A 15850-nucleotide genomic window follows, 5' to 3' on the forward strand; every position below is an offset into this window, starting at 1 on the left:
AGACTCAGGATGTCATCTGGGCTAACCTCCCTTTTGAAGTGCTGCCAACAGTAACTTGGTCAACCATGAACTTGTCAAGTTCTAAGGAGGTCCAAGGACATAGTAGCTTCTCTTAGTGTCCAACCTGAATTTCCCAAGCTGTATTATGTTGTCATTGCCTTTGTTGTACTGTCTGACACTGCCACGAAGAGCTTGGCTCCATCCTCTTTGTTAAGTGCCTTAGAAGTAGTTGTAGGCTGCGGTTAGGTCCCCCTTACACTCTTCACCAGACTAAACAAGCCCAGATCTCTCAATCTCCCTTTGTAGGCCATGTGCTCTTGGCTTCTGACCATTTCAGTAATCTCTCCAGCTTTCTCCCCATCCTCCTGATTTGGGGTGCCCAGAGCTGGGCACAGCACACCTGGTGCAGCCTCTTCAGTGCTAGAGAGAGGAGGGTAATAACTTCCCAAGAGGGAGGTGAGGAGAGAGGGAGTGAGGCTGTACTCCTCCAAATGTTGCCCAGAGCAGGGTCTGTCTTATTTGCAGTGTTCAAATTCAATATATAAAAGCTGTTCACTTCAGATTCAGGAATCTCACCTTGAGTGGCATGCCCACAGTCAAATCGAAAGCTTGCGATGGAGCGAGGACTTGACTAATGCTTCTGGACCATTATCTTCAGAACACATTAGCATAGTCAGTATATTTTAAAACATGAAATCATAAATATATAATATTGGTGCCCTTGTGAGGATGTTTTATGAAAACTACTACATCTTTGACTTTTCTCCCCATCAAAAATTTGTGAAGGAAGAACTGTGGTCATTCACATAAATTGGATTAAGGTCATGGCTGTACTTTTGAGCCTTTGTGGTATAGCCTTTTTACCTTGATGAAGATTTCACATGAAATAATTCTCTGGAGGTGTTCTGGATTGCTTTCTGTTTCTAAAAATAAATGGTATTTATATCACATATCTGTGTAATATTTCAAAGGTATATTTAAATATCAAGAAGGATATTATGAATCTGGTGTACTTAATTAAATTACAGATTTCACACTATCCTAGAATTGTCAAAATAAAAAAATATTATAAATCTGGGACCATGATTCTATGAACAGACCTCTGACTTAGATGTATCAGCTCCAATAAATGAAACATTGTTAGATTTGCATACATATCTCTGGTTTACAACAATATGGGGATTGTTAAATGATTTTTAACCTATTGTTTTGTTTCATTGCAGTTATACAAACACTGCTTTAACTGCAGTAGATGTTCTCCATCATTCCTAAGTTAACACTTTCTTTTTCATCACGTGGCACTCAGATCTAGTGGTTTACAACAGTTGTGTTTTATTTTTGAAAATAACTTAGCAACAGTGTCATCCCTCTGTGTCTTAACTCACTTGACACTGGTCACAATCCAGACCTAGCAAAATCCATCACATATCTTAGCCTTATTGGGAAAGACGATAAAATTTATTGTCTATGCAAGATTTCATTACTAACCAAATTTACATCACATTTGACAGTATGTTTCTGGAGTGATAAATTTTATGTTAATGTGTTCAGATTAACTTGGACAGACAGAACTTAAATGTCATTGTCATATAGTACTTTGTTATGAAAACACGTTTTGCGTTTTGTGTTTTGCACGGTAAGAATAACATGATGTCGTAACTGTGCATATAGTATCTGGACCAGAAGATACTATAAATAATGCTATTTACAGCTTTATTCCTTTTAAGATACTATCAGACTAAACATGGTGAAGAAAGTGATAGTGTTTGGCACAATGTCAGTAATTCATGTAGTTGATTTATTTCAGAGTTTGGAGATCTCTTTCATCTTTGGTATATCTCTTTGTTCCATGGTGTTCCTAACTCATAAAATTTAGCTTCCTGAAAATTAAATAGAAGTCAAACTGATAAAGAAATTCTGACTGCGGAGTTACAAAATTAATTCAGCTGCACTGTATTGATGAAATATTAAGATGTGTGTGAAGCCTAATGTTGCACATACAAACACCTTTATGCATTTGTACAACATACAGTTTAAAGATTAAATCCCAGCACTTGATTTTCATTAGGTTTCTCTGTGTGTGTGTGTGTGTGGTTTTTTTACATGATAAACCTATATCTCTGAATAAAAGAACAGAGTTCATATAAATTTTGTTAATAATATCTTTTTACCCAACACAGATACAATAGCAGAAAGGAATGCACTAAGAGAACATGTGTATCCTAAGCTGAGAGAATTCTGCAGGGAAAACTATGGACTGGAATTTCAGGTAGGTCTTGTGTTGAATCTTTGCATTACTTTTTCTTGAGATTAAGTCTATTTAGAACAGATAACATTATTTTAAATATCATTGGTAAAATAGAAGATTGCAAAAATTGTTTCTTATGTTAATTGCAATTAATTTATGTACTTAAATTATTTTACAGGCAGATTTGAGGTAAAATCTTAATAGATTAAAAAAACACGTCATTTTACAATGCAATATTGTACTGGTGGTAAAAGCAATATGGCAACAAACTGACAACTTTCACATTAGAAACTTAATGAAACCACCTCTATTTTAGATATTCAAAGTATTTAAGCAATAATGTTACATCTGAATTGACAACTTTCACATTAGAAACTTAATGAAACCACCTCTATTTTAGATATTCAAAGTATTTAAGCAATAATGTTACATCTGAATTAACATGTTGTACTTAAGTTAATACAACCTATTTTTAATTTCACATAATCATCACTGAAGTAGCACCATCTGTATAGTCACATAGTTGTTGTATCTAACTACGGGTTTGTCTTCCACTGTAATGTGGAAAATAATTTAATCAGGTGAATATATAAACTGCTTAACAAAATGAATTGAATGTGGAACATTTTTACTGTGATTATATACCAAGGAATTTGCTTCCTTTAATGTCCATTGTAAAATTCCCATTGCTTCAGTCAGTTCATATTTTCCTTTGGTTTATGGAAGACGTAGACCCATCCACATCTTTAGTAAGAGCCAATTGGTAATAAATAACAGTTGCATTTGACTTAAAAAACATGAGTTTGGCATCACAATTAAAGTCACTGGTACTTTTAAATCAGATATTCTTAATCCACAGTCCAGTAAAGTCCCATATATGTCAGCAGGCCTGGAACTGGCTGCTCTGTTAAGAGAAACAAATATAGCATGCAATGTTGTAAAAATGTTCTATTTTTCAAAAATTCTGGTTCTACATCCTCAAACTTCCTCACATACTAAACCTCCCATCTTAGTGACCCAAAAAAATCAGCTCTCCGGTGTGTAGCTTACTTGGAAACAGCTAATGCCTTTTATGCAACATCCTGTTCCTCCCAGTGTATTATTCTTGGTGCACATGCAGCTGTTTTTTAATCAAAATAACAAGTTCTTAAATTAGGATATTTGGTTTTAATTCCCTGAGTCACAGTGGAGTTGCTGAATCTGCATGGTGGTAAATTCCAGAGTGATTTTTGATTATGGCTATAAAAGAACTTCATCTGAAGGTCCTAGCTCATCAGCTGATTGGGAAGTCCCAGCTGCAGTGGTACATGCAAGGAATAGCAAAAGATATTTAAATAATAACGCATTTTTCTCCTGTTACTACCATGTGATATTAAAGGAAAATATAAACTGTTTCTCAGTCATCTTTGAGGAGACATCTCAGTGACAGGAGGGAAATCTCTCTTCCAAGTAGATCATAATCCACTGAATTCTTTGTGAGAGGAAATGTCTTTCTTCAAATGGATTGTAATGTAGTCTCTACGGGAGGAATAATTAAGTTTACTCTAGTTGATATTCATGGAAGCAAATTATTTCATTATATAATTTCAACACCAGGAGCATCCTTAAGTGATTTGAGGTCTGAGAGACAGCTCCACTGACACATTTCTGAAAACAGCTAGAAAGCTATCACACTGCTGTGGAAGCAAAGTAGGAAAATTTGTACAAAAAATTACCAAGAAAAAGTGGTAAAGCATTTTGGAGGAGGCTCTGAGGTAGTCTTTATCAAAACATTTTTTTGCCTTTTCCATACCTTATACACAGTTTCTTAGGTTAGCACACAGAATCAAGACTACAGTTTTTAGTGCAGTGATGTCAAGAAAGTATTATGTACTTTTCAGATACAGGGATAAATTTGTATTTCCCTGTACAGACCAGAACACGTAACTTTTCAACCTGCTATGTAATCTTCTACTGACCAAACAAGAACTACCTTGTGTGTGACTACCACAAATGCACTATAATACAGGGCGTCCTGAAGACGCCCTCTTCCTGAGAAATCAAATGAAATTCGAGTACGTTCATTGCTTCAGCTTCCGCTGAGTCATCTCCTTGCACTGATAAGTGTTCCAGTTGTTGCAAAGCATGAGATCTGCCAGGCATCCTCAAGTTGGTGGGAGCTGTTAAGGAACATAACCACCATGTGTATGGAAGCACAACTGAATATATTTAATCACTCTATGAATTTGTTTGCTCGATGGACTTCCTTTTCCTTTGAATCAGAAAACATTTCTGAAAAACAGGTGTGGGTGAAGACAGAAAACAAGTAAGCTAAGAAAAAGACTTCCAGAATGCAGGGTGTTTTGTACCTGAAATACAGTATTTTCTTAGCAGAGGACAGAGATGTTAAGGTAGTTGTGATAGAAATTTTTTGGAGAATAACTAACCATAGTTAATTAGCAGCATATTTTTTTTCTTCTTGGAAACAATGAACTGTTTCAAATCATTTTCACCATGTGATACATGCTAGAAGAAAAGTGGAATTTTGCATGAATGAAATTTTTTAGTGGTTTTTTAAGCACTTGGAAGTGATAAAGATAAAATTATTTCATTTCCTTAGAAAAATCTGTGAAACTATAAGATTCGTAGGATAAAAGCTAAAATAAGCAAAAGGAAACACTGAATTATGAATGAAAAGTCTCCGTTAGGTGACTGCTGTGGATCGGAACTAGACCAGTGTGTAAGACCACTGTGTGTAAGTTGCTCTTGCAGAGTGCACTGGTTGTCATCTCACCTTGGCAGCCTTACTGAAAGTTAGAGTGGGTGTTTGTCACACAGTTTTTACAAATATAAGAAAAAAACTACTTCAACATTACATACAGTTGTCTCCTTGTTTTATTTCTTTAATTTTGTAAATCCTATTTATTTTTAGCTAGCATAAAGATAACTGATAAGCCTCTCATCTTGAAATTCTTGGTGCCTGTAGAGGTTTGATGGCTAAAATATTTCTTCTTGCAGGACAAAATTATAACATGTTAAGATACACTGTGCCAAAACTGTGTTACCCATTAAAAATAATCTATAACGTTATAACATATAGTAGGCAGCTGCTGAGCCCCTACAATATCTGCTATTCCAGAGAATTTCCTCTTCACGTTTAGACTTACCATGATTTCTGAACAGTTAATTAAAATAGAAATTGCTTTTATGTTTCAGATGAACTTGAGCAGCACAATAAATTCATTCAACCAGTAATTCAAATATTTTTGACTGTATGCTGAAATGCTCTAATTTTATGACGGGAATACTTAAGTTCTATCATACATCATTCAAGTAATCAGACAGCTGAATACAATATGAAGTTCAATAACGAAGTCATATAAATAAATAACAGAAGAGAGAGAGGAAGAAGGAAACAGTTTTTTCCTAATCAGACTAAAAGAGAAGAGGACAGAGAAGAAATCAGTCCAAATGAGGATAGACAGGAAGGTTGTTTGAGATGCAGTTTTGTAAAGCAGAAGCTGCTTGTTCCAGCAAAATTTTGAAACAGAGTTTCTGTAAAAAATAAAGATATTGAGTATATTTTCTTGGCAGTGTAAGCTATAATGCATTTTATACATTGGGCTATTTCACTCATCATCAGTCAGGCGGTACATTGCTTCTCGTGTTTGGCAACAGTGTGCCTACTCCAGCAAACACTGACATGCATCCCAAACTTTTCTTTGGCAGAGATAACCAAATGAGACTGTTGGTAGTAAAATTAAACATGGGCATAAATGCTTCCAGGATTAGGTCTTAAACCTTTGCATTTATTTCTCAATGGCACTAACCAGCTGTAAACTGGTGAATTTTACTTTTACATCAACCCATTATTAGTTCTTATATTAGGTCTTCGGGCTGATTTTACGATCTGTTTAGACAACAGCTAGTTTTGTGGTTCTGTTTCTTATGGAAACAGCTTAGTGCTTCCACGGTACAAATAATATTACAATAACATCATAATAACATCATCATAACATCATAATATATGTATGTCAATAAAATTTTGATTTTTTTTTTTAAACTATCCATTTGGACTTTTTTTTGTTCAAGGTATATACAGGATGTTAACAATCAATAGCAGCTTAAATGAGAGAGTAGTAGCAGATACCGTAATTTTTATTCCAAAAGAAATGCATACATATGATCCCTGTTCTTTTAAATTCAGTTTCCCACAGTAAGAATTCAGCCTTTTAGTTAAAATATGAAGTGAAATCACACTTCATCACTTAATTTCTTCAAGTTTAACATCCATATTTCAGTTTCTTCCAGGAGTTTGTTTGCAACTAATTACCATCACAAAACTGAGTCTGTAGCTACAGTTGAAAGGCTGGACAGCAAGCTGTCTGTCATTGCATATCTATGCAATCTCTGCTTCCAAAGTAACAAAGACCAGCTAACAAAGGAAGTACAATAATACAGAACTGCACATATTCTTTCTTTTGAGACATGTGCACAGGATAAATTTATATCCTGTGGATACAAATGACACAGGGTGTCAAGTCATGATCCTGACAGTGATCCACAGCAAAACTACCTTTAATTTCCATGGAGCCAGAATTTTATCAGTGCTTTTGACATTATTCTTACCTATCCATTATATGCAATCCAGTAGCAAATAAAGACTATATCAAATCAAGATCTTGTCATGCTAATCTCTGCAAAAAAATTTGAATATGAAATGAGACTGTCCCAGGAGGGACTATCTGGGAGGGAAAATAAGATGCTTGAACTATTTACCTAAGGAAACCCTGACAGTCTGCGTAAGGACTGGAGATAGACCTCATTGCCTTTTACTGCAGTGTAGAGCAACATTTAGCAGTACCTGAAATGCTGACAAAGCTAATTTTTACTTTGATAGGTAGAAAGGGCATTTGATAAAATAACAATGTTGCGTACTATTTTTCAGGTCATAGACTTATACTGGGGAGTTGAAGCAGATGAGTGGGACAGTCCTGAGCTGCAAAAGACTCGTATGAAGCTGTTAGAAGATTGCTTGAAAAGTTCTGCAGGTCCATGTTTTGTTGTGGGTATAAAAATAATGTTTTACTTTACAACAAAAATATAATTATGTTAGCTATCCTGTGTGATTCAGTAACAAATATATTTTCTTATTTCTGAAATATTTTATATTCCTCACTGTACATTTGCTATACTGCATCCAAATGTTTCTCTATACAGCACTGTGGATTAATAGTGATTACTCAGTATTAGTGGAGAGGAAAGAAGGATCTTTCATGGTCAGTCCCCATAGCAAGATGGATTTAGAAACCAGAGGGTACAACTGTACTACTGTCACTACAGAATTATGGACTACTTGTTTAGGGAGGCCACCATTAATTAATTCTTTGCACTTCTTACACATGCGTTATTGGCTGGCCTAGAAGGACCTACAAAAGCACAGTGGTGGCAAAGAACTATCTGCTCTGATCTCCATTTTGCTGTTTTGTGTTGTAAACATAGGACAAGTTAGGATGCCAGGTATTAGAGTGTGAAAAGACTGGGGGTCAGCGACAACTTGAGGAGGCTCTGAGTCTTTGTGTTTTTCCTACTCTCTGCTGTCTCTTTACTGTTGTCAGAAGTGTTGCTTTTAGGATTCTTCAAGAGTCAGTAAAGCTGGCAAAAAAAAGATAGATCTTCACTGGCTACTTCACCTGCTACTCTCCTTTGACAGCTTTAATTCCAACTTATTAACCTGTGTTTTGATGTTAGACTTCCAATTTTAAAACCATGGCCTTGCTATTCTAAATGTTCTTTTCTATAATATATTTGCTAAGAAAATAATTTAGAAAAGGTAGATTTCTCCTTTATACCTAAATGTAGCTAAGTGAACTCTTAATTCTTAGACTTGTCATAATAAGGTGGAGTTTGAAAAAAAATGCAGGTCTTTGATTTTTTTTTTTTTAAGGCAAGAATTTGAAAGATTTAGTGAACTGAAACCACAGAATCCCATGGGGATGGAAGGGATACAAAACTGCATGCTGTGAAGATGGGAGATCACTTCTCTCCATGCCAAAGATTAGACAAAGAGCAAGCTGTAGCATGTATTGTTCTGTACTTTTATCGCACCCTCACAAACATCTTGCTGGCTCTGTTTCATTCACCTGTTTGCTTCACTCTGTTATAAGTTTCAGAGGCCTTCAGAACAAAAGCTGTCCTCAGCACTTGACCATAAAGAGCCCCGTGCTTGGTGTACTGACTCTGGACTGGGTTTGATGCTGTCATGGCACTTTTTTTCCAAGCGCACACTGGCCCAGATCTCTAGAGAGTTTGAGTAGTTTCCATCTTATGTGACTAAATTTAGTTTTCTGAGTTTATTTTTCTACTTTTTATCTTCCCTTTGATGAAAAAACAGAGTTGGAACAGAAAGGCATGGCGTTTTTCCTGTAGCAACACCCAGTGTCTTTAGACATGAATGTTCTAAAATCTCTGACAGTGAAGGAAACCTCATCATGTACCATTGCTGCATATTTTAGCAGCTCAAAATTTTGAAGCTGTTAAGAATTGCCTGCCTGTTATTGTTACCAAGGAAAGAAATCAAGACAAATCAGAAATTTTAAACAGAACAAAACAGTTAGCAAAGAGGCTGAAGTGAGCCAACAACTTCAGTATTTATTCCAGGTTTTCCGAGTATGGACCTGAGTAATAGCTCTCCCAATGACTAGACTGGCAAAACTACAGAAATCTTTTTATGCAGATGTTTTTTGCTTTGTTGTACCTTAGTGGGATGGGGTTTATTTCATTTACAACACAAATTGAAGATGATTCTGCTTCAACGAGCATAATTAGTTTTAATTTATAGTAACATAATAAAAAATGACTTTGGCACTGCAGGCTTTGGGCAACTTCCCATTTCTTGAGAAAGTTCTATAAAATGTGCCACTTCCATTCAGCTGGGTATTTTTTTTACTTTTCAATTACCACATCTTTAATTCAGACACTGATCTGGGATTAAATTGGACTGCTCAAAATTAACTAGCAGATATGGATTGATTTTAAAAAGTGTTTCTTTATGCCACTTTGTGCCTGCATCGTGATATCAGATGGAGAGAAAATGAAATTCAGTTCTTAAATAAGTGTGGAGCATAAATTGGAAGTGCTAAACTTTTCTTCAGATATGAAACAACAAAATCCAAATGAACACATCCATAAACAAAGGTGGAAGCAGTTCTGAAAAAAGTGGGTAGTTCATTTCCTGTGACACTGTCTTTGGGAATGTACAGTCCCACTTTTACCTACTACCTGAGCTCTATCAACACTTGATGCAATTAAGGGGGAAGGGAGTTGTTTGGGTTTTGTATAGGTTGGTTTTTTGTTTGCTTGGGCTTTTGCTGGGTAAAATTGGTGCCTATTACACATGATCTTTTAAAAACTCATAGCCTTTACTGTAGGTAAATAATACTATGCTATTTTTGATCTACAGAATAATTTCCCAAGATTTATTTATGAGGGGGAAAGTACTATTTCTGTAGGAAAAATACTTTCTGTACAAATTTTTTTGAAGAAATCATACCGATTGTCTCAGGAATCTACATGGGGAGACTGAAATGCAGTATTATTTATTAAATTGTGAACCGCTTAAACTCTGCATTGCATAACAATACCAAAGACAAAATACATTCAGTGCATCACTGGAACCTTTACATTTTGTTGGGTTATGTTTGCTAGAAAATTCATAAGAAATGGCAATACGGACAGGATGATAGAGTGACAATAAAGATTATATTATTATCCCACGGCTAGTATTCATCATGAACAGGATTCGTCTCTTACGATCTAGTCTCGATACCTTTAACAACTAATAGAAAGGTATAGGTACCTCCAGTGATACCTGAGTCATCTTCTGGATGACTGTTTCTCCATTAACAGCAAGGAAACATTAGGCAGTCAGATTTAGGTGCTAATTTAGGAACCTAAAGTGCAGTGCCTGATATCAGTTAAGGCCTTGAGCTATTTAGAGTGTCATTAGTCTATAGTGATTATTTGCAGAATAAGTTTACTGCCCTTTTATCGGGATTCCCTAGCTAATACTTCAGTACTAACCTGCTGTTGATTACACCTTAGTACAGATGAGAGAACTCGCCAGCTTCTCTGCACTTCATCTTCAAACACACCCTGCAAGTTATAACACATGGGTGCTCTCTTCCATCTGTGCAGCACCATGCAGTCACTGCCTGAACTGCTGTTCTTGCATAACTATTTACTGAAAAATTGTAAAATGAAAGGGAGAAATGGAAACAAATTGTTAGTTTGTCACCTGTAATGGTTTGCTCAATTAAGTATGTTTGGGTTTATACAAACCTAAGAGATTGTCCCCACCCATCATTCAAACCATCTGGTCCAAAGAATAGTAAAAATATTTTCTACCTACACAGAAGAGACATTATAGTTTACATTATCCCTCTCAAATTATTGACAGCTTAATATTAAATTCAGGATTAATTAAATTCAGGATTAATGAACTATTTAAAAAAAAACCAAAAAAAACCCAAAAAACAAACAAAAAAAACCACCCCAGCATTATAAAATCGGGATTCCAGTGCAATTTTAAAAGAATATTAGCAATTTACAATATTTGGCATGTCCTTAAATCACCCTGATGGTGAATTGAGGAGTGAAATGTTTTTTACATCTCTGGATCTTTTTGTTCCTACAGTACAATGAATGCTTTAATCATTCCATGAAGTACACTGTTACTTGGTTCTCTTTGCTTAGCACAAATGGTTGATAATGAATTCTGAGTTCATTCCAGCTCAGAGGAAATTCCAAATTATATTACTCCAGCTCTGCTGAATCTCCTCAACTCCTATTTCAGTGTTGGTGTTACTTTAGGGTTTATTCCTAGTGTGAAAACTGAATATATACAGTTTCTGGAACACCTGAATTACATTCTGCTTTTGCTCTCCTGGGAAAACTGCCACACATTTTAAGTTAGAGAAGCTGAAGTCAGTCAAATGTGTCTATAGTAAAACAGCCAGTTTAAGGGGTATGATAAACATCCAGTGCTCTTTGGGAATTCAGTAGAAGTTACACGTGCTTGGTACATCTTAGAATTTAATTTTCCTCAAAGAAGCAGCTCTATATAGTTTCTAAGTGAATGAGAAGAAATAGCTGGAACCAGACATGACACAACAGCCCACCTCTTCAATAAAGTGTATTCCAAGAAACAAATATCAAACTATCAGTTTTCTTGTCAATCCACATCTGAATCAAAACCTGTCCAAGTAAGAACTCCCTCTAACATAAGTGGGTTTGGGGTCATACAGCATATCAGGAATGGCTCCATAGGACATGTTGGCAGTAATCTGTAGTGAAGTATATGTCTGCAGACACTAATCCTGTTTTAGATGGACTTGGCCAACAGGAAAGATTCTTCTGTGAATGTCAGAGTAGAGCTTTGTATCTTTTTTTAAATCCCTCAAAATAGAAAAAGTGATTAAATTTTAAAGACATAGTATGCAACTTTCCCCTCAGCAAACCTTGGTCTTCTTTCACAGCCTCCAGAATAACAGGCAAAGGATGTATATCCTTTTCCATGTTCATCTCTGAATAGCACATGTACACACAGAGTGGAATCAAGCATGGGGTGATTTTATATGATTAAGCTATTGTAACTGAGTTCCTGCGTCTGCTGTAGGGCTGGGAATGTAGTTTCCTGTGAATCATCTCTCATTCTCTAAATCTAAAATCTAGGGTCTAAAAACACCCATTTCTTAAACACATCGCATTGAAAAAATAGCTACAAGATTCATCAGGCAGCTTTTCCATGGAACATAGAAACTGCATGGTTTTTGATGTAGTCTTAGAATAGCTTACATTTTCAGCCTGCAGTCAGAAGATTGTACATAGTTTCTGCTAAGTCACTCTATTTCTTTTTCTTGACATAAATAGAATTTTTGGTGCTTCCTTCCTGAAGGGTTAAGTATTATACTTAATATAAATGACCATATCAGTGAGAACAAGGTTAGCATGAACTCAGATTTCCATCATTCTGTGTAGAGGAAGAAATAGGCTGCATGAGATTTATGAGATTTATTTTCTCTTGACCCTCAAGAGCTTTACCAAACCATCTTCTGAAGTAGTATTGTAATCCGCCACATGTAATGGTCTGTTCTGCAAATGAAACTGTTCAAAGAAACTAGTTCACTTTTCAGTCTGATTACTGTTAAACCCAGCTAGCAGTAGCTGAGTTTGGTTTTTTTAATTATAGTGTATAATTTCACAGACTCCTTTTTTCTTCAATGAAAGATACTAATTTACAAAGGTAAAATAAGATGGTATCAGTGTTATTCATACCAATACTGGTATGCATCCATAAGGTATTGCCTCTTTTCTCTTAAAATATTTGCTTTCAGTGCAAGGTGCTTTTTTTGGAGCTACTGTTCTGTTATCCTGCCATGTAGCAACTTAATTATCATATGCTTCTTTCTTTCATAACTGGAAAACCTCACACAGTAATTTTTTATTCCATTCCATCTTGAAAAAATGAAACAGAATATACTTACTTAGAATGCCATGGAGACTGCAGTTATTATAAGTAAAGTATGTGTTCTTTTCTTGTTAACTCTTTCACATAGTATAGAAATTACTTTGATGCTTAAAACTGTTTAAAAAAAAATAGAATAGTAGTGCTACCCATGGCTGGAAAAACAGCTCATTACCTGGCCACCTACTTTTGCAGAGCATATACTCTGTATCTCAGTCATCCCATTGTGTGACATAGGCAAGATAGTGTTTTTACTGAAAGGAGTGTCATAAGCTGATGTTCTTTGCTATATTTCATTAAATTCCATGGGGATTTGCTACAGAACTTTTAAACATTTGGCCAATGACTTGACCTATTACCTGCAGTCAGTATTTAGTATTTAGTCCTTGTACACTTACAATTAATTTTAAGTCTGATTGATTACCTTTTAGTTAAAAATCAGTGTTAGAAAAGGCATGACAATACCCCAACAGAAAACTGCTATAGGTAAGGTTTTATTTTGATCTGTTCAAGTATGGCAAGTGAAAACTAAGAGGATTTATAAAGGTGATTTTTTTTCATCTGTATTATAAATGGAAAACTGATATTGGGTCATTTTGAAGAACAAAAGTTTCTGAAATGTGGCAGTTGTCAAGCTGGCATTATGAAAAGCTGGTTTTATATTTCGTATAAATTAAATTAGCATTCTCATTGTAATATTTCGTGATGTGAATTGGCTGTAAAGATTGTTGACACTCTGAATACTTTAAGTAATGGTGGTCTTCATAAGCTGTAACCTCTGTCAAGTGCATAAGAGGTGTGGTTTATGAAGCCAAGGAAAGCTTTAATCTCTGTTATCACAGTGCTTGCCTTAGTCTTTTTCCTTCAGTTTAGTTTCTTTTAAGATCCCTTTCACATTTTTGCTTTCTCAACTGTTACTACAGTTTAGATATTAGTTTCTTCTCATAGGAACTAGTTCATTTCATCCTGCAACTCATTACAGTCCTTTCTAGCCTCGTCCAAATTTATAGCGATTTAAACATAAAAAATTATTTTTCCTCTCCAAACATGTGAAAAGTAAGGAATGTATGCATGTCATTTAAGAACATACAGAAGGGCCTGATACTTCTACATCAGTCTTAAGTTTACTTGGCCATCGTACTGCTAGCATTGTTGGGGAAGGAAGGAAAATTATACTCCTTATGCAAGAAATTAGCTAATAATTTCTCTTAATCTTTGAAGGGCTAGACTGATGAAGTGTTTATCTGTTCAGAGAGTACTAGACACCAACTGTCCCAAATAACAAGCCCTAATACCCAGGTCACCTGGCTTGGAAAAAATAATGTTTTGTTACAATTGACACATAAGGATACAAAAATCATAAATAAAAGCATCAAAATCCAGGAAGTAGTCAAAATAAATAATATAGGCCATTCCACATGTACTTGCAAAGCAGATTTGATGTTACGTTATGCTATTTGTTTTGTGTACGGTGATTAAAATCTGGGTGCTGTAGAGAGGTGACGTTATCATCTGCTAGAGATAATGTCCCCCATACTGAAAATTTGCCTTTGGGCCTTCATTTATTTTATATCCCTGCAAAACATGTTTATTAACAGTGGTTTAGGTGCTTCACTATACAGTCAGGTTCTGGTGACTGTATTATTCTATACAAGTTGTGAAATAATTTTCTTGACATTTAATTACAAAATTTGACTTTCATTTGTAGACTCAATGAATACCAATTTGTTTAGCTCTAATAAGAAGGGAAAAAAACAGCAAAAGGAAATTTGCATTCATATATCATATCATGTTACAACTAGCTTCAGTATTCCTACGTTTGGGAGGGGTGTTAAAAATTCCATTATACTAACAGTGATCTCTGCTTCTGATAATGCTCATTAATTAACACTTTCTAAACCTTCACAGTAGCTATGTATGTTACTGAGAAACACAGCTTAATTATGTTACAGAAAATATAAAATACATAAATATGTCAAATATTTGCAATAGAGCGTGCCTATGTGCTTACAGTAGTATTTGTATAGATTTTGCAGTCTTAAAAACCCTTTCTCAGTTACTACAACTTTGGAGGTTACTATAGACTAGATGCCTCTCTGTCAATCCCTCAAGTGCCTGATTCATGTCTTCTTGCCATGCTCAACTTTACCTCAATCTAAGCTCTTTGGCTCACCATTTATCACTTAAATACCATTCCAAAATGGGAATTCAGAAATTAAGCAGTGCTTCTAATAAACACTAGCAACATCAGTGACAAAGGGTGAAGGAAAATGCAACAGAGTTAACTAAACTGGTGCTTCATGATCATGTAGAAGACAGGAGGAGGAGTGTGGAGGAAGAAGACCATTGGTACTTTCACAGGCCAGAGAAAGAGTTCTGATGAAGCAAAGTCTATTAAGGAAGTAGATTTTTTTTTTCTGAGGAAGCACATTCACTCTGCATCAGGGACTCAGCTCCTACCCATTATGTCCTGAGAAATTACTCATCATTGTTTCATATCTCCCTAACGCTAGAGAAAAGCTTTGAGATTTAAAAATACTGCACTGTGGGTGAAGTTCAGAGTTGAGGGAATTGGTTCATTTACAGCAGGATTCAGCTGCTTTCTTTTAATTTTCTGAAAGACAGGTTAAGCATCCAGTAACTCAACCATCATTTTCTTTTTACACCTTATGTCAGGAACATTACTCACAGAAAAGACTTCAACACTTTCACCTCATCTTCCAGTCCCAATTCCAGTCAGTTTTCTTACATGGTAGTTCAACAGCCCTTTTTTTTTTTTTTTTTTTTTTTTTTTTTTTTTTTTTTTTTTTTTCCATGGAACTGAAACTAATACCTGTCTCAAGTTTCTGAAATACCTATAGCCCCCAAGTGTACTTCTGGAGCACCTCCAGGAAAAAAAGGAAGAGATAAATTAGGACATGGCTCTGTGAAACAATGCACAGCAAGATTTCTCAAGCCAAGGAACATAAATGCATATCCAGGCAAGTGGAAAAAAAATATCTTTCTCAGCACAGAAGTGTCTTTATTATGACTTCAGTTTTCTATTCACTTCAGTAATTTCAATTAAAAATTGTATTTCTTACTTCATGTTTTGCATA

The 15850-nt window shown here is 35.4% G+C and overlaps 1 protein-coding gene across 2 annotated transcripts in view; it reads left to right on the plus strand.

Moving 5' to 3' along the window:
- The window catches only part of NWD2 (NACHT and WD repeat domain containing 2), a 54743-nt gene that overhangs the window by 17768 nt on the left and 21125 nt on the right, over positions 1 to 15850 (plus strand). Inside the window, exons 2-3 of one of the 2 annotated variants that reach the window (XM_026847174.1) lie at positions 2181 to 2269; positions 7176 to 7292. In XM_026847174.1, the coding sequence (XP_026702975.1) occupies positions 7242 to 7292 (51 nt within the window). In that variant the 5' untranslated portion in view covers positions 2181 to 2269; positions 7176 to 7241. Of the gene's footprint in view, positions 1 to 2180; positions 2270 to 7169; positions 7293 to 15850 lie in introns of those variants that run through there. The other variant, XM_026847175.1, reaches the window with a different exon arrangement.

The sequence above is a fragment of the Athene cunicularia genome, assembly GCF_003259725.1.
Source record: "Athene cunicularia isolate RWA chromosome 4 unlocalized genomic scaffold, athCun1 chr4_part1, whole genome shotgun sequence".
NCBI classification, from domain to species: domain Eukaryota; kingdom Metazoa; phylum Chordata; class Aves; order Strigiformes; family Strigidae; genus Athene; species Athene cunicularia.